The sequence below is a fragment of the Drosophila sechellia genome, chromosome 2L (assembly GCF_004382195.2).
Source record: "Drosophila sechellia strain sech25 chromosome 2L, ASM438219v1, whole genome shotgun sequence".
Lineage (NCBI taxonomy): Eukaryota > Metazoa > Arthropoda > Insecta > Diptera > Drosophilidae > Drosophila > Drosophila sechellia.
The window spans coordinates 1,290,699-1,310,352 of record NC_045949.1 but is presented as its reverse complement, the minus strand read 5'-3'; the positions used below and the strand labels follow the sequence as shown (position 1 = coordinate 1,310,352).

Below are 19,654 nucleotides of genomic sequence, written 5' to 3'. Positions count from 1 at the left end.
ACTTGCATACCTTAATTGTTTATTAAGTTATTAAACAATGTGTCATCAGAGCCATTAGGATCTGATTATACAACATATTTGGATTCAGGTTTACAAATAAATCGTAGTGAAATACCTAAACCTATCACTGTGCGACTACTCCCGTTGCTACCGCGCAACTAATGCACATAACTACCTTTTCCATATGTATTAGGAGACAGTTTGTTGGCCACGTTTGAGAATCAAACCGAAACCAGTTTGGTTCCAGCTGCCCCCTCCACTTTGTGCGACCCTCAAGAGCATTGTCTGCTAATAGAGACTCGACTGAAGTGTCCTGCCGCTCCTCCGGGCTCCGGGGTGACTGAAGGATCCACATCCAGCCCGGCTGGCAGTGCACGCTCATTTCATGCAATGGCAAATTGCCATTTTTAGTTGGCCATTCGATGTAACCGAAACTGGCTACCATTTCGACCATTGCCATCCTACAAATTAGTATAATAAAACGTTTCATAAAGTGGGGCCATACACTGGGGGAAACAATGGGGCGCGGGGTAAGCTCTCTGGGCTTGGGTTACGGATTAGTGCGAGGTTGGTGAAAAACGGGGAAAGTTGTACATGTCAATGTTTCCGCAACAGGAAGCTAATATTTTAAATGTTATTTGTATGTGTATATTCCACTTATATAATATTTCTAAAACCTCTTACAGGTTTTAGCAGTTTTCTTAGCATTTTCTGTGAGTATAGGGTATTGTATAGTCGCATCTACCACATTTTCTCTCTTTTTTTACGCCCGTTTAATAGTTTTGTTTGCATTTTTGTGCTGGGAGCTCTCCTCTTTACGTCCACTAAGTATCCATTACATAACGAGGCGAGTCCTGTTCAGTTCAGTTCAAGTGGGGTGGTGACCCTCGCTTCCCCTCGCCTTCTCCGGATATTTATTACAACTCCGCTCCGAAAATGTCACTCGAAATCGTATTATCCCCTGGCAGCGAGTCCAAGGGGCGTCAATGGCCTTAACTTCTTTGAAATTGTCGCCATATTTTGCAATTAGAATAGACGAAGACTGAGAGGCAGAAGCTCTGGAGGATGACAACGTCGTTGGCTGACACATTCAAGAAATTACAGCGCCAAAGGCCCGCGGCAAAGGACTCACAAAAGGCGTCCGAAATGTATTTTATGGCCTGCTGAAATGTCGCCGCTTTGTCCTTACTGTGCTGTCTCCTCGAAACGTCCAGGTTGTCATGTTGCTTTGGCCAACGGGGCGGATACGCATTTTACCCTGAATTCCAGAAGAGCGTAATGTGTTGATTGAATAAGCGAGTTGTAAAAAGTTGTGTCATAAAACTGGTTATGTGTAAGTGCAGGACCAATCAGCTTTAAGGATTCAACCACCATAACACATTCTTCAGCAGAATACATGAACATTAAATCTAGTATTTCCAATTACCCAGAGCAGTCACTCAAAACAGGTAACTCTACCTCCAGCTCATTTATTTTAATGCATTTTGCTAATTACCCAAGAAGGGCAGAAGCCAGGGAGGAACTGCTCAAGAACAAGATGTATAAGTTGCAACGGTCAAATTAAACTTTTTGACTAACTTGGCATGTAAGTTTGGCCATTTAAAGCCGAAACCACGGCCAGCATTTCATTTGGAAGCCGAAACTTTCTGTTGGGGGCATTTAATTAGTGTGTGCATGTAGCAAAGGACTCAACTTCTGGGGAGAAAGTGAAAGAGAAATGTGTAATCAACCCTTGGGGGCGCCCCTTCCGAGTTAAGCAGACGATTTTCAATTAAGCTGTGCCTGTGTTCGGGGTAGAAAAGCCGAGAGAAAGCCAGGAAAAAGCCGAAAAATCAAAAATAACATAATGGACAAATTAAAATGTTTGCTCTGCCTCACAATATACGAAAATTCCCCACTAGATTTGGCAGATTTTTCCCCTACCCAGCATTCCTGGACCATTTCCCATTTCGATTCTCTGTCTGCTGCACTTAAATTCTTGCTGGTTTTTTTTTTTTTTTTTGTCCGTCGGGGAGTCCAAATGAAATTGGTTTTGCACGAAACGAAAGGCAATTTCCCAAATTTCCTTGCTTTGCATGCTGTATGCTAAAAGTTAGGTGTTGTTTTGTGTGGAAACAATAGCAAAGGTCACTTGTTATAGAAACGGTGCAATGGGTTTAAAACCATGCCCACCTTTTGCGAACTTAAGTGACTATATTGCCAATCCTGCAAATGATATTTTTTTAAAGGGTATTGTATCTTTTTCTACAATTAATTGCGATGCTCTTTGAATTTCGTATCTGTGGCCACAAGCTTCTCTTCAAATTGCCTTGGCATAATTTTCTTATCGCAAGTGATTGCGAAAGGAATGGTCCAAGTGGAGATGACTTCGCGCGACTTGTCCTCCAATTTGTTGTGCGTTATCCTTCTTTTCCGCAGCGCTGGCAGGACACTTCACTGGAGTCCATGGAGCATTTTTATGGTCACTCAAATGCGCATAAAACTTTGTCCCCGCATGCGAGTGTCTCTCTGCTCTTTTACGAGCTTTTTTGCGATGCTGCCAAAAGCTGCTGATTAAACTTTATGGCAAATTTGCTGAATCAGTGCTTCGTCCTGCCGCTTGTCCTGCCACTCCCACTTTCACCCCCGCCCCCACCCAAAATGCTCTCACACTCGACTGCCTAAACACAATCACATCAAAAATTCCAATCCTCACATCACAGCTGCAATGTTTTTACGATGCATCAAATTGCGGAAACTATTTGTGCAAATATCGCTAATAAGGCAGCTATTTGTATTCACTCCCAGCGCGTTTTCTATTTCAGAAAGCGGAAATTACACCTAACTTGGGAAAACCCTTACTGAAAATGAAAATATCCGAATCTCATTGTTAATACATTAACCAAGTACACTTTTACATTTCCAGCTTCACACAAGCCCCAAAAGTTATACATAATACTTACTGTAAGCCCACACACTGCCCCCGGCGAAATAATAACAACTTTCAATATGGAACTATTTACAAAATGCATTTAAATTTTATTCGCCGCATGTGTTACAAACACACAAGGGGCCGGAAAAGCGGGGAAAATCGAAGGGAAGTGAAAACTTTTAGTTGGCGCAATGGAAGCGAGCGTTTTGCAGCATTATCCTGTGTCATTGTCCTGTTCGCTTGTGTCCTCGGCTCAGATTGGACCGGGCAGCAGCTGGCTAAACAAATTGAGAATTGATTCTTTATAGACCATTAGTTTTGATTATACAATAGTTGGGCGGGGCGAGCTGAGTGGGCGTGGATGGACATGGTCCAAGGAAAGGTCCTCGGCTAGACGACATTCAATTGAACGCTTCAACGCCTATCGGGCAATTTGGTGCCAAAAATTATGAGGCTGCCACTGCTATTATAGTCCCACGATATATGGGACAGTCCGGAGAATGTGTGTGCTCCGTGCTCATGATAAATTCGGGCTTATTTATCGGCTGGCCAGTGGCAATGGCAATCGGTAGCCAGTGTTTCGGACACCAAGGCTATTTGTAGTTTAGGCCTGGCCAGTCGGCTGGGGATGCGATGTGCGTGGGTTGCGATGTGGAAATCGGGAAATGGGGATGTGGGGCTATGGAGAAATTGGAGGGCATCCATTCGGGGTGTCGAAGCTAATGGTGTGGGCCTGGTCACTGATACATTATCCTGGGCATTTCGGCATCCAGTGCAGCTGGTGCTGCTCGAGCGGCAAAAGCTTAAAGTTCATCCAAGGGTAATAAGCCGGCAGTGCAGTTAAAGATCCGACTTTCCCAGGAATATGTGAAGCAATTGGGGATTGGGTAGCTCTTCAAGGACACTAGCCAAACTAAAGCTACGAGCAGTTAGAATTACTGTTTAAAACAATTACTTAAAATATTTGAAATAAACTTCAAATAATAACCTTTAAAGATCATCCTGCTAGTGCGACTTAAACTATAGATTATTTTACTAATCATTAGCAGCATTTTAAGCTGTACTCTGCATTTCATGGAGCTATGGCGATAAAAATTGGAAAAACATTACGCTTCATTTAATCAAATTGATATTTATTTCATTTGACTTCTTCCCATGCAAACATGAGTGCATTATTTTTTTAAAGCCCCGTTTGGTTTTAATTTCAAAGCGCTGGTCCATGGACAACAAAAACAGACATCATAAACTGTCAGCAACAATTTGCAACAATGCTGGCAATTCAAAAACGAGCAATAAAAAATCAATGGCAAACAAAGCGAGACGGCAATCTAAAATAATTCTGTTTATCGTGAATTCGCAATTGCAAATGTTTTATTGAAATGCATGGGTTTCGGCGGAAAAGGACAATGCCTCATTAGGGAGCCCTGCATTAATGATTTTGTAGGACAAATTGGGATTTGGGTCTGGCGGGCAAAGTGCATAATTAATTAGCTGGTCGGTCGGCAGGGGAAATGCAACTCTACTCGAAAATCAGTGAAAAGTTTTGTGGGCAGGCCGCAGAATAGTTGGCTTACCTGAATTTTCCGCCCACAAACACGGCGAGCGAATGAATTCAAATCACAAAATCCATCGAATTGTCCAGCACCATGTAGGCACAACTGTGTCGCCGCCAAATTGTCCTTGCTGAAATGGAAAATTGGCGCACACATTAGAGCGCGTTTTCCCACAAAAAATTAGCGGTGCTGCTAAGTAGAAAGCGATTTGCAACTAAAATGGGCAGAGTATCTAATTGGGAGGGCAAGTTTCCATCTAAATAAGGCCTGGACTATGGACTTATCAAAGCTACAAGCTTGTTACCAAATATATTACTTACCATCAATCTATTTAGAATAATAAATTACGAATCAAATCCGATCCTACCAATACGAAACGCACTGTACTTTGCCAGATACTGATTGCTTTTATATTTTTCTTTATTTTTAGTTTTCTCATTGCATAATTTATCAATTAATTGATTAGTTGAATTATTTTGTCTTTTTCCAGCTAAATCCCCCTATTTGCTGTAATCCTTGCACTTTCGCTTTTCTCTCATGTCGGTTTTCCGATTTTAGCTATTCAAACTAAATCTAGTGTCAGTTAATTACATTTTAATGCTTTAATTACACGGTTTAAATGTAGGTTTAGTCATTCATTCTTGAATCGTTTATGATATTTTACATTTAACAGCCTTATTATTAGCATTTATTTAGCTTTTGCGGGAGGTGAGTTTCAATACTTTCAACACACACAACTAACTTCATCGTGCTTTTCATGTAACTCTAAGTAATATTTTCGTTAGGGTTGGGTATTCTTCTTTTTTGGCTTCAACATGGGTTTCCTTATCTGTGGAAACACTTTCTGCAAAAGTTCGTAATGGTTTGCTGCAAACTTTTAAAGATTTCCATCGCTGTACTTACTTCAACTACGTCTGTGCTATTTGGGTTGGATTCGGGTTTCTTGTGTAAATTAGAGTTATTTTGCTTGCTCCAAATGCAATATTCTAAATGCTTTAGGGTTAAGGTTTTTCATATATAGGATATAGTTAGGGGGTTATATTTACAAGCCAATTACTCCGGGTGTTCTGTATCTCTTTACATACATTTCGTTGTTGATTCTGATTTGGGGACTTTCATCGGATGGTGGAAGTCTAATCGAGCTATGGGTGGGTAAATGAGGGTTATGGAGTTTATATGTTGCTCTAGGGATAGCTAGATCAGCTGGCATCATATAATACTGGAGTTAAAAGGAAAGGTATTACACATTTCTTAGAGAAGTTCAACCCCCACCAAACCCTCACAACATTCCACAACCCAGCTTCCACCTGCCAACTGATATACGCCTACAACTTATCCTCTGGGAATCCTCTAACTTATTGAGCACTTTTCGATTGACCCAAGCTTAAAGGTTGACTCTAGACATTGGCACTAGAGCCAAAACTACTCAGGAATTTGCTATCGCCAGCTAAGCTGTTTACACTAGCTAGGGACTTGGTGTTGTCACCTGATCCTGCCAGGAAGGGATGGTGCTGCTGCTGGTGCTTGAAGGATTGATAGGCATCCGAGCTGACGGCCGACCAGGTGCCATCCTTGGCCTTCACGTAGAGGTGCTGCTTGCTGGGCTGCTTGCTGCCGAAATGATAATCCCCGGGAGCTGCGATCGAGGCACTGGAGGCCCAGTCGTTGAGCAGCTGGTTGGTGGAGTTGCAGAGGCCCAGTCCGGAGAAGTCTCCGCCCTCCGACGGAGGCCCGCCGGTCAGGAAGTCCATCTGCCCGTTGCTGGGAGCACCCACACTCGCATTCATGGTGTTCTGCCGCAGACCAGACTTGCCCAGTATATTGTTCTCGCTTTTGTAAAGCGTTTTGGGCTGCCGCTGGCGCCTCAAGGTGCCCGCTCCACCTCCACTGGCCATCTGGGCCGCCAAGGTGGTGTTGGCGTAGGCACCCAGTCCCTGCTTCAGGGCGTTGCTGGCCAGGAGGAGCTGCTGCTGCTGGTTGAACGGGTTCGTCCGCTCCGTCTTGCCCTCCAGCTGTTCCATTTTGTTCTCGGTTATGTTGATCTTCTTCACCTTGGCCGGCGAGTTCGTCAGGATGGCCGTGCTGGCCGTGGAGGTGGTCATCAGATTGGGCTGCTGTTGCTGCTGCTGCTTCGGCTCCAGGCATCCGTAGTGGGCGCTCGGTGGAGCGGAGTACATCCCGGTCGACTGGTAGTCATTGCCCTGGTGATTGTTGTTATTGCTGCCGCTGTTCTGGCTCGGCTTTGTCGCATAGCGATTCTGGTAGAGCTTCACATTGGCCACCACATTGGTGGTGGCGTAGGCCCCACAGCTGTCGTACAGGGAGGCCGACTGGCCACCACCACCCATCGGTGGTGCTCCGTGGGTGGGACTTTTGAATGTCGAGCAGGCGACTTCCGCGTAATCGGGCATATTCAGCGGCGATAGTCTGCAATTTGAGGGGATTGAAATCAGCAGTTAAAATTGATTCAGTGCGGACATGAGTGTGAATGATAAATACACTGGGAAAAATGGTAAAGGGATATACAGTTTTTTTAGAGTTGTAACTGCATAAGTATCCAAGAGTATGAGTCCGAATTCCGAATCTCCTACTCCACTGAGTATTTTAGAAAACTTTTGGTTTAACTTTACTAATAGAACATTTAAGTTAAAATAAGTTGCTGTGTAAATAGGTTTATGTGGATTTATGTTTGTCTGGCGCTCACATCACCGATTTCATAAATCATTCGATGTTGTTGTTGATGGGAGGAAATTGCTTTTGTTAGGCACTGAATGGCACTCCGGAAATTGTGCCCGCCTCACACCTACTCATTAAAAATTTCGTTGCAATTTCCCTTTGAATGCCCCACCGCTCCGCCACTGCAATTTGGTTAAATATGGCAAATACAATACAAAATTCCCCCCATTAGCAATTCAACTTCGTAATTAGAGGGAGCTCCGCGTGGAAGGTACTGGAATTAAAATGGGCCAACGCCGGAAATGGAGGAGCTGCCAAAGAACGAGGAGCAACCAATTTGGGAGCGGAAAAAAGCAGGACTCCCATTCAAATCAAACTTTTATCCGTGCGAGTTCTCCTGCCAACACGAAAAATCAACGTTTCCGAGACTGAAAAGCGGGGAAAACTTTTTATTGCACAAATTTCTGCACACTAATTAGCTAATGAGATAATGCTTATCTATCGCTCTGCTCTTTCCAATGAGTTCTCGTAAAAATTTACTAAAATGTTTGAAATGCGGAGTGTGGCGCTGGAAAATGCGAAGAGTTTTCGCCATTTTATGGTGGTTCGGATTGTGTGGAAACAAATGGGGAGACATTGCATTACATTCATCGCATTGAAGATGGACTCTACGCTTTCCAGTGGTAATATCTAAAATATGTCAAAATCTACACCGTTAAAACTCGAGCCAATTAGAGTCACATTCCGAAGGACGCCTGAGAATATGTCAAGTAATTTGAATGTATCCATCTATTAAGAGTTGGCCTCAAGGACACGGGGGGAATATGGAAATATGCAGATGCGATGAGTTTGCGCTTCTTCCCCGAGGACTATCAATTTTTAATTGTTAATTTAGCGGTGAAAATTGCGTTTTCCGCGGGGTGGTTGTTAAGAACTCCTCGAATCAGACAACCCGCGAAAGAAATTAAATATTTTAATTGGAAATTTTGGGTAATGACGCACGTGTTTCGGCAAGGAAATTCTGGGGAGTGTTTATGTAAACAAGGGAAATAAAAGAAGATCCTGTTTTGGTATTCCAGCGCTTATGCTATACTTTTTACGACTTTACAGCGTTGTTAAAAGTGAGCAGTGGCGGCGGGAAAGTTCGGTTCCCAGGAATACAACGGAAAAATTGAAACGGAAATAATGAAAATCGCGTAACGGAAGTGGCAACGGCATTAGGGGGTGGCTCATTTTTCGAGGGGGGAGGCTTTCTCGCTATGCGAGGGTGGTAGGAATTGTTCCAAATTGTAAGTGAAGTGGAAGGAAAAGCGCGTGGTGGGTGGGGGGTTAAAGGTGGGCGGATATTTCACTCGAGGAACGCAGAAAGGAAGTCTAAACAAATAAATGCGTAAAACGCCGCAAATAAATACGCTAAAGTTTTCCGGCTTGAAAGAGTGGGACAGGTGTAAGGGGGAAGCGGGACAGCAATATGTCGCCAGCAGTTGCCACTTTTTTATTGCCCCTTGTTTGGATTTTGTTTTATTTTTTGCATTACTGCTTTGTTTTATTATTGTTGCCACAACGGTACATTAAGCTTAAAGAAACAGCAAGGAAACAAAAGAAAATTTGTTTTCCTATATACATTCCTGAGCAAAAGTGAAAAGAAAATCCAAATGGAATGGGAAGTACAAATGGACAGCCCGAATTAAAGCGCTCAGATGAAAACCTTCATCGAAACTTTCACAGGATTTTCCCAGAAACATTTGACAAATTGTACTAAATTACTTGGCTGATAGTCACAATCTAAAATTGGGATCAAAAACTTTTAGAGTTCTCTAAACTCACCGACAGAATAATTCTACTTAGTATTTCTATGAATTGACAAATTTAAGGACTTTATAAATAATAAATTCGAGGATTAGTTACACACTCAAGTCCCTTTAAGTTAAACTTGTTTTCTTTGCAAAAAACTTAAATAAAAGTAGGTTAAGAGTCCGTTCGACTGAAATGCATTTCCCAGATGGAAAATTCATTAACCTTTAAAGGAAACCCCCACGAAAGTACAGAAAACAGGGAGATAAAACAGCCCCAGGAAATATGAACGAATTGCGTATATGGAAATTAAATAACGGCTGCATTGCTGCTCCTGCCAACGTAAACATTTCGTGGCGGAGTAAGTTACCATGGCCCAAAGTAAAACCCGTTCGAGTGTAACAATTTAATGGCGTTTGTTGTTGCTGCGGCGGTTTTCGGATGGAGCAGAGGGTTCAGGTCCTCCACTGCTAGGGTGGCTCGGCTTTGGCGGGGGAATCTTTATGGTGGCAGCGGTTGCAGCTTTACAAAATATCTTTTACGACCCGGCTCGTAAATAGTGGAATGGATCTTTTACTTACACCAAGTAGTCGGCTTCTTACTACACGGAACAAAAAATATACAACCATTTCTTTAAAGTTCAAAGCAGGAAAGAGACACCTAGAAGCAACAAGGATAATTGATCATGCCATTGGTTACATAATAACTTCACTAGCTTAACTAGTTTATTTTTTCAAAGTGCACACCCATTCTCTGTACGCCACGAGCCTTTATCCTACATCCCTTTACCAATGCTCGCCAATTTTTTATTGTAATTAAACAGTCAGCGAGGCGTGGACAGGATATTAAGGCAACTTCCTGAGCAGATAAACAGTCGGAGACTCACCTCTCGTAATCGGGGAGCAGCGTGGGCTGTTGTCCTTGTTGGGCGGTGGCCTGTGCGTATCCCGGAAGTTGCTCCTTTGTCGTACACGAGCCCACTCCGCCAGGATTGCCGCCGCCCGCTGCCTGTCGCCAAACGCCGCTGGTGGGATCGATCCACAGGCCATGGCCACTCTGCCCAGCTGCGGCTGTCGAATTTGAGCCACCGGCACCGACGGCTCCGCCTCCATTTAGCGGCAATGTTGGAAACTTTCGCACGGTTCCGATTGCGTGATTGCCTGAAATAAAAAGTACATACGGGAGACTGAATACATCGAAATGGCTTCCATGTGGGGCTGGCAATGATTACCGCTCGTTAAAACTAAAATCGCCCAGCTTGTTCTGTAACGTGCAAATAATAAAAGACGGAAATTACTTTTTATATTCAATTGGCAAGAGCTCCTACACGCCCTTCACCAACCTCACAGCAAATGCCCTGTAGTTCAGCTTAAGTAGATGGGTTGAGCGAGTAAGTTCGCATTTGATTTCTGAAACGACCTTTGGTCTTGATAATCTTGGTATCTGTGTGGTTCTATTCATTATGAATAGTTCATTTGGCTGCTTGAATGTCCTTAAAACGGTAGCTAAGTGTGTTTGTGCCAGAATGTCCATACGTTTGTCCGTATGTTTGTCCGTCTGTTACATGCTCTTACATCATAGGGTATCTGCAGTTCCCCACTGTCAGCTAAAACGACTTGTTTTCCAACTATATTTAGAATTTCCCAGTCAGACAATTGATGTGATTTTCACGTGAGCATTTGTCGTTCTTATAAGCTATATAAATCCTCTTTCCCACGACAACCCCCAAGACTCCCCGACTTCTGCTCCAGTTATCGTGGCTTGTTTATCTTTTTATAGTCGGTTTAACCTTGGCGCTGTGGCTTACTGCCAAAGATTATTACCCTCGGTTTTGGTTCTCGAGTCTGCACAATGTTATGAGTGCGTGTCTCGATGTCTGCAGTTATTGTGGCTTACAAAATGCCAACCTAATTGAGACCGGCCATAAATGCTCAGTCATAAATCATAGATTACGCAGAGGAGGAGCTGGAGCAAAACGCTTGCATGTCCCGGACTGGAATGGAGATTGTCCAATAAAAGTCGGGGAGCATTTACAGAAGAAGGAGCTCGGAGGTAGAATACTAGGGTTATAAATTCAGAATGCAATTTGTAGTCTATATTTGAATATTTTCGTGATGCAAACGATACTTATGGATGTGATCATAAATGTTGATTTAGAGTAAACACAGTTTTTAAGCCGCTTAAACCTTAAATACTATGACCATTATCCCGACTAAACATCCCCCATTTCGCGAGTAAATTAAACTTCAACTCACCCGCAAATCCTTACACAAAGAGAACAAGCTCCCCCCAAAAGAAGTGCACAAAAGGGAAATAAGTATAAATTTAAATTTAAGTTCACTCACCATGTAAACTGCCCAGCGAGGTCTGCTTGATAAATTGGTAGCGCTTGAATAGAACCAATGCGCCCAATAGAAACACAATTATGGCAATGATGGAGCCCAGCAGGACGATAAACCAGGTCTGCGTTAAAAAGTCATCGGCAATATCACGACTGATGGGGTATCTGCAATAGGCACACAATAAAGAACCCGGAATGAGAACGCTATCCAGGATGGAGCTCCGTACGTGCCGGGCGGAGGCTTAGTTTAATGGTCGCAAAAGTCGTTGGCCATTGTCGTTGGCCGTTAATGGATTGATGTGGACCCCGAAGCGACACTTGGCAGTCAAATGAGCAGCTCCACAATGCCCGATGCCCACAAAGCCCACACAAAAGGAAAATACACTTAACGAAAATGAGGTGTGAAATAAAAGATTACCAAAAGGTAAGAAAGGTACTTCAGCTTAGTGTAACTTAATATAAAATTAAATCAAAGTACTAGTTATTTTTTTGATTTAACTGTAACTTTTATGGAATGGTTTCGAGTAAAAAATATAGTTTTTCTCCCAGTGCAGCCCACTCACCTCGTGTAGCCAGTGTCCAGGGATTGGGTGCGTGCATCGATGCGGAGCACGGCGGGCTTGCTGAAGGGCCCGACTCCCACCCGCGTGGCAGCCGCCACTGCGATATAGTAGGTGACTCCTGTGGTGAGGTTGGCCAGGAGCAGGGTGGGCGTGGCCGCGTCTATGGTCATATTTTTGAATATCCGCGTCGTATTGTGCACGTCCAGGCCTTTGACGACCACATTGTAGCTGGTGAGGATGCCTGTGCCACGGGGATATTTGGGCGGTTGGACAGAGCAAATGAAATTAAATGTAAACAAAGAGCTGAGAATTCATCCGCAACGAGTGGATTTGGCCGAGCTATTTTCACAAAGCAACTGACTGGGTGGTTCACTTATGAGGGAATCGGAACAGGGCCTATCACATTTCTGGTTTGGTAACCCAAAACCGGGTTATCATATCAAACTAATGTTCAAGATCCCTGCTCAGAAGCCTCTTTTAACAATTCAAATATGTACTAACCGTTGCGAGTCCGATTTGGTTGTGGAGGTAGCCACTTTAAGAAGACCGAGGTGCGATTGAATTGGATGGCTTCCATGCCATAAGGTGGTGCCTCCGGAACTGCGAAAGAAGTTGAAGCCATGTTAATGCCAGCAGATTATTAATAAATCATAATAAATAAGAATGAAATAGATTCAATGACGAGCAGAGGATGGTAAACTAGATCCTTACCATCTTCCAAAGTTCTCATGCGTCGCGAATTCGAGGGCTTGCCTACGATGCTCTTGTAAAATGGCACAAGAAAAAACTCGTACGTGGAGGCCTTCGCCAGTCCAGGCACCGTGCAGGAGCTCAGGCCCTGACCCTTGTTGAGCAGTGTAACCATTTTGTACTCGGAGGAGTGCAGCTCCCGGGCGTACAGATAGAAACCCTCGATGTACTGACCACTGTCTATGTCCCAAGACAGTCGAGCGGTCGTCGAATCACTGGCATTGGCCTCCAGTAGCTCCACAACATCGTTGGCCTGCAGCAGGGTCTCCACATCGCTGAGGAGGAGCTGTGAGGTCCCGGTGCTTTCACTGCCATCCCGCACGCCCACAAGTTTTCCCGCCGTAATGGGTTCCGAGATGGGGGAGGGTGGTGAGAAGCCCAGTGAGTTTTCCGCTCGAACAATAAACATGTAAGCCGCTCCCTGTGTCAAACTCTCGACCGTGAAAATCGGCTCACTCAAACGCGATGCAATGGGTATCCAAGTCCTGCTCTGATTGGTGCAGTACATCTCCACACTATAGCCCAGGAACGACGATGCTCCCGCCTTGTCACTGGTGGGCCAAACAATGGTCAGTGCCGAGGCAGTGGCGTTAAGAATTTTCGGTTGTCCCGGGGCACTGGGACACTTAGTCTGCTCCGGGGCTCTGTAGAACTTAATATTCGGATTGGTGGGCAACTCTATCCGGAGGAAACCACTCCAAGTGGACTTTCCAGCCCGCGAGCTGGCCACGCAGGTGTATAGGCCTTGATCCTGTTGGCGATCGAGGTCCGATATGATCAAGTCCCCAGACGTTGTAATGTTCAGCTTGGAACTGGGTTGCACTGGTATTCCATCGCGATACCAGGATATAGTGGGACTGGGCAGACCGATGGCCTTGCACTGGAGTGTGGCCAGGGACTTGATGGGTAGGGTTTGATTAACCGGGCCGGAGATTATAATCGGAGGCGGCCGGTCCTCTTGCGAGTCCAGGCTCAGCTGCACCCTTGAGGTAATGCTGGCCACCTCGTTCATGGCGTTGCACAGGATGACCAGATCCTTGTCCGTTCTCTGGAACCTGGTCAACGTGAGTATCGAGTGCCCTTCCTCGGTGTTGAGGCTGTGAAAGCGATCCAAGGGCGGGGCTCCCGGAAATATCAGCGTGCTGTTGTTCTTGATGGTCCAAAAGATGGTGGGCTTTGGGTTTCCTATAGCTCGACACTCGAAGGACGTGTCGGCGCCGAGTTCCACGGATTTGCTCGCTGGACGTTGGATGAATTTCGGGGGGGCTACAGTGTGAGTGCGGGGGAAGGAGCAGGGGTAGACTAATTAGCTAAAGTGCCCAGCTAGAGGTTGTCTATAATCGGGTAATGGGATCTACCAAAAAAGAGCTTACCGTAAACAGTCAAAGTTCCCATCGCGGTGATGGCGCCCACAACATTGTCCGCCTCGCAACTGTACTCGCCTTCATCCGCAATGGTGACCCTCTCCAGTCTCAGACTGCGATCCTCCAGGACACTCACGCGATCTTTAAAATAACATTCTTTGAGCTCCAACTCAATTAACAATCCCTTGTTTGTATAGCTTACCCAATGGCATGTTGCCACCCGAGGCAGTGCGCAGCCACAGTACGTCCGGCATGGGGTCACCACCCACTCGACAGGGAAAGGTCACCGAGGCGCCCTCCAAAACCGTTTGATCGTGCGGACCCCGGATGATGTACGGCTTGACTGCAATGGAAACAGCCAACGTGGGAAATGATAAGCGGCAATTTAATCAAAAAACCTCAAACCAATAAGACCGCTTTCTGCCACGTCGAACCCAACCCTAGTCACATTCCGGCAAATTGGACATGACACATTGATTGGAGGTGCTTGGATTGGGCGGTGGTGAAGGACCCTTTTCTAGTCCTTAACCCATGAGGGCACACGGGCTTTATAAGCCCACTAACAAGGAATGTAACGTATGGAACACAAATATAAATAAACTCAGAGCTTAACTTTAAGTTTTCGGATTATTTTAATCTTTTATGTGGAGCAAGTTAAATAAATTAAAAAAAAAGTACTTAAAATAAATTTAATCTTAAAAACCATGTAAGCTTATCAACATTATTTTCTAAATTGTATAAAAAACACTTGATGAAAGGGGTTAATCGCTTACCGTGCACTTTGAGTGTGGCCAGCGAGGACTCGCGCACACCGACAGGATTCTTGGCTATGCACTGGTACTGACCCTCGTCAGTCTGGCGGGCATCCTGGATGGCCAAATTGCCGCCGTCAACGATGCGTACTCGCTTCGAGCCCTCCAAATCCAATTTCTGGCCGCCCTTCTTCCAGGTCACTGTGGGCTCGGGGATTCCCCGAGGGGCGGCGCACTCGAGGAGGGCGGTATCGCCCTGGGCGATCCGTGTGTTCTGCGGCTCCAGGCGGAACTCATCGCGGAGAACTGGATGGCGGGATGGAGAAGTGGTTGAAAGATGAGCAAATGATTATTGCGGAGAGTGTGTGTGGCCTGGGCCATGTCCATTTGTTGGGGGTTATAAATTACCAGGGGGTTTTGCATGATAAATGCCCCACGTCGGTGGCTCTTTGTCCCTCCCGTTGCCTTGACCTCTGACCCCCGGCCATCCCTCTTTCTCAACGTGCGAGAAAGTCCGTGTTTGCTGCCTGACAGCAGAGATAAATCGGGGGTAAATGGCATAAATGTGATTTTTATGCGCCACAATGAGGAGAACGAGGGAATTCTGGGAAAGATGACCCTCTAATTTGTAAAAAATCCATCAGGGACAGCAATGTACTCGCAGCTTTTAGGCTAATTTAATAAGGTTCAATAGTTGGGTGATTGGGTTTTATCACTTATATAAACGTAGGCTTGATCTATGTAATCTTTGTAAGCCTTTATGAATTTCACTATAGTTGAGATACTCCAACGTAATCACTTCTGCTTTAAAATGATTTCCATCCTCAAGATCTCTTTCATACTTTATTTGCCATTACTTTCGAGCATTTTTGTGCCACAATCATGGCAACTGCATTTATTCCCGGAACGCATTTCCGAGCTCTCTATTTTCCCCTCCTTTTGCATAGTAAATCAGCGTATTATCAACATTTTGCTTCAGCAGTCGCAGATTTGGAGCGACAAAAGTGCAGAGCGGCAGGATAATTCGGCTGGTTCTGCCTCTTATCGTCCTTTGTCCTATGTCCTTTGAGAGCGTGGTCAGCGGGAAGCGGAGTAATCTGCACACACCTCAGAGCTCTATTTGTCCTGTGTGCATATCAGCGAAGGAAAGTTGGGGACTGCGGTGCTGCGAGTATTTGTGCTTCTGGTGTAATAAATCAAGCAACTTTCAAGCACTTGAAAAGCGAAGCGAAGTGAATTTCTCCGCTTTTTTCGACTCTTCTCGTTTGCCCTCAAAAGCAACCTTTTGTGCAGCGAAAAAATATAGTATAGTATATGTATATATATATATGTGGGCTGAGAAGTTCAACGAATAAATCCATAGCGAAAGCAGCTTTTACGTAAATTAAATTTCGCTCTTCCTTTATTTTAATTTTTTTAATCTTCAAAGTGAATAAGCGAATTCCTTTACACATTTTTATGGTTGAGATTCGTTTTTGCTTTGGTTTAGTTTGCCCGTCTTGGTTATGCAAAATGTGCTAAAACCATGACTGTTATTAAATTTAAAGTTGAAGCGCCATAAATCAGCCCGAATCAAAGAAGGGAACCAACCTCAACCAACCCACGAGGCTCCATTAAAGTCGTGGCAAACTTTTGATAAAGCCCTGAAATATACCGGGAAAATGAAAGAAGGAAGCCAACACAGCGGGAAACACGCCAACCATCAATAAATTAATCAAAGTCATAATCAGTGTCAGGTTCAGTGCCACTGGGCAAAAGTTGTGTAGGCCTCGTCCTTGTCGGCTTCGAGTTTCCCGGGTCAGGGGTTAAGGGGCCAATCGGAGCGGAAAAGCCTCGGCTCCAAAGGTGCAAATCGCTTCCAGCGGCCAATTCGGACAGCTGCTGATAATGAGTTAATAAATGACCGCTTATCTATATTTATCAGCCAAGTTCTGCTCACGGGAGATTTATGTTTGGATGGATGCCCGAAATGGCAACTACTTCAAGTCGGCGACGTGATCAATTTAAGCTAATGAACACTCATTTTGGGCTTAATTCAGAAACACTGAGGCCGCCAAGTTATGCGGCATCTATGTATGTGATTTATTGTGTAATGATTTCTAAAGCAAAGTTTATTTTTGCTTCAATGACCTTTAGAACGTTTCAAAGCCGCTTTAATAACATGCCCAGGAAAATATTGAAGGCCTCAACTTACTTCTCGTTTTGCCAGCTCATAATATATGTAATCCGACGAAGTAAAGGCCCTACCAAATTACAGATATGATTGCGAAACGCCGGAAATAATTCCCCTACAATTTTCTAATTCCTCACATTTAGCATGTGGCTCCTACCGCCGCCGCCCTTCTACACTTTCGTCCTGCAAAGGACTCCTTTTAATATCAGGTCAAAGGCTTCATGTGCGTTGACAGCCCTCAAAGCGAAATTGCGCTGACAACATCAAATGTATATACTTATGTGCCCACAATGTGAAACTTATGTTTACTATTGACAAACTCCCGGCCCCGGAAAAAAGCGTAGGAAAAGCCACGTGAACAAGGGCGCCCGCCTACGAGTTGAGGTCCTTTTTCTACTTCTGCTTCTGCTCCCGATCCTTTTCCTTTGCCAGTTCGCTCTTTTATTGCCTAACCCAATCAATGTGAACGCCACTTGCCTTCGTTTCACCCACACCGCAAGCCGCAATAACGACGTTTTAACCAAGCAAACAAATTTGACGTGCTTTTCGTGATTTACATGCAAATATTGAAAAATATTCCCCAAGGACATACCGCAAAAAGCAAACTCAACTCGGGCTGAGGCTAAACAGGACTCGAAAAGCAGGAAAGACACCAGCAATGGCAGGGGCAATCCAGCACGAAGGCAAAATAAACTCCACACTGAGCAATATCGATTTTCCTGTGGGAGGAGATCCAGGACATGACAGGCGGCCTGGGCGGACTGGGCGGACCGCCAGACAGACATCCAGGAATGAAAAGTCAGCGGCAAATAAAAGAAATATTAGCCAACAAAAGACAAAGTGGCGGTCTCAGCCGCAATGGAGTGGGTGCCAAGTGGGTGGCATCGGTGTGTGGATAGAACCCAATACCCATTCACAATTCACTACCAATTGTTGAGGAGAGAAATCAATGGACCACTTCTTCAGAATCAAAATAATTACTATCTATAAAATACATGTTTTTAAGAATCTTCAATAATTAAATATATTATTTAATGATTTGTTTTTGCCATTATGTAATGTACCACATGGCGTATGCTTTATTAATTTGAAGGCGCCATAATATATCCCAGAGTAAAGTCATCTTGATAAATGAGAAAGTAGGAGGCTGGGGATCTATTTTAATTAAATCTCTCTTCTGTTTGGCCGCGCATTAATCCATGACATAGGCCATCAAAATTCATCTCAGACCTGACCCAACTTGGAAAGGGCTAACCACTCGCTTTTTGTTTTTGCATATGGTCCAATAAACCCAGCACTCACACACAGGAACACTTCATTCCCTCCCACCATTTTGGGCCATTAGACTGAGCTAAAAAGGCATCACAAACGCAAAAAATAGCTGGCAAAAATAACCAAAAATAGAAGGAAAAAAAAAGGAGAAAAGCTGAAATGAAAACTGGTTAATGGAGGCGGCAATAGAGCGTGCCCAGAGAAAGAGACGGCCACAAGTGGAGGGAGGGAGATGGCAGGAGACCTCTGGCAAGACAAGTGGGTGCGTTCGAGCGGAAAACTTGTATACGCAGCAGCTCCACAGCTAGTTAGTTAAGTGGGCGGGTGATTTGGGCTGCTGGCTGGGAAAAGGGCAAAGCTGGCACGCCCCCACTGCCCCACCGCCACAACCAACAACAACATAAAGAACATCACCAGCAGCAGCAAAAATCAACATCAATTTAGAATATTAAAAACGCACACCACACGCTTCTAGAGAGGAGTTGATGCAGAGAAAGAAAAAAGGTCTTCTTTTTAAATTTGTTAATAGCTACTAACTAATTTGAAGTTCCTTTGTTTAGGTATCATTTAGTCACTAATTTTAATCCCACACTAAATCGTAATCATGCAGTCATGTGTGTTTTTATCAGTGTAAGGACATGGGGGGACTATGGATTTGCGACGACTTACCCGCCACTTGCAACGTGGCGTTCCGACTCCTTGCCACGCCCAGTTCGTTCTTCGCCTCGCACCAGTAGATGCCCGCATCTGTTTCGCGACGTGAATTGACAACCTGCAAAAAGATGTGGATAAGAAACGATGGTGGCATTAGAATGAGTTAAGTACTGGAGACGAGCTGCGAAAAAAATGGTTTTCAGGGACCTTGAGAAAGGATCAAGAGCCAGGGGCAAGCTGTGGGTAATTTTAATTGAAATGACCAGGTCTTAGTATTAAATTGGAAAGGGATTCTGTTTGGGTTACTTTGACTTTGCAACGCACTTTGATTTTCGCGGAATTATCCCTTTGAATTTTGAATATCAACCCTAAAAGATTCGTTACTTCGTTGATTACATTTAGTGTCTTTAGTATCCCCTTTATATTCTTTATTAATTCAAAGGGTACTTTCAATTCGACATTCCTCGTCAATCCGTTCCTATTTGTAATTTCACAAATGGCAACTGCGAAAGATACAACTCTGAGATACACCAGCCAGAACCCCTAAGACGTTGATTTGCTGGCTCTGCAGGCTCTGCTCCTTCAAGGGATGGGTTCCTTCCGTCCGGCACATCCTTGAACCCCTTGGTTATTCGAGGCCATAAAACAGACGGCAATCTGTTGTCTGTTGCGCGTCTGCTGCCTTCAAGTGCTCAAATCATAAAATGTCTCTCGAGCAACTTTATAGTTACTACATCTCGTGGCACCCCTCGCCCCTCTGGGGGAGTCCTTCCCCCTTTGGGTTTGTTGTCTACACTGTTTGTTTATTTGTTTTTCGGAGCACAAAAGAATTCCCCAACATGCGCTTAAAA

The 19,654-nt window shown here is 44.5% G+C and overlaps 1 protein-coding gene across 2 annotated transcripts in view; it reads right to left on the bottom strand.

The window, feature by feature from the left end:
* Positions 1 to 4,866: 4,866 nt before the first annotated feature.
* Positions 4,867 to 19,654, bottom strand: part of LOC6617366 (roundabout homolog 2) — a 37,985-nt gene continuing 23,197 nt past the window's right edge. The window contains exons 3-12 of one of the 2 annotated variants that reach the window (XM_032726785.1): positions 18,819 to 18,921; positions 14,726 to 15,010; positions 14,155 to 14,295; positions 13,962 to 14,093; positions 12,550 to 13,854; positions 12,340 to 12,438; positions 11,839 to 12,079; positions 11,280 to 11,440; positions 9,821 to 10,094; positions 4,867 to 6,891 (exon numbers count right to left, since the gene is read on the bottom strand). In XM_032726785.1, the coding sequence (XP_032582676.1) occupies positions 5,862 to 6,891; positions 9,821 to 10,094; positions 11,280 to 11,440; positions 11,839 to 12,079; positions 12,340 to 12,438; positions 12,550 to 13,854; positions 13,962 to 14,093; positions 14,155 to 14,295; positions 14,726 to 15,010; positions 18,819 to 18,921 (3,771 nt within the window). In that variant the 3' untranslated portion in view covers positions 4,867 to 5,861. The remainder of the gene's footprint in view (positions 6,892 to 9,820; positions 10,095 to 11,279; positions 11,441 to 11,838; positions 12,080 to 12,339; positions 12,439 to 12,549; positions 13,855 to 13,961; positions 14,094 to 14,154; positions 14,296 to 14,725; positions 15,011 to 18,818; positions 18,922 to 19,654) is intronic. The other variant, XM_032726792.1, reaches the window with a different exon arrangement.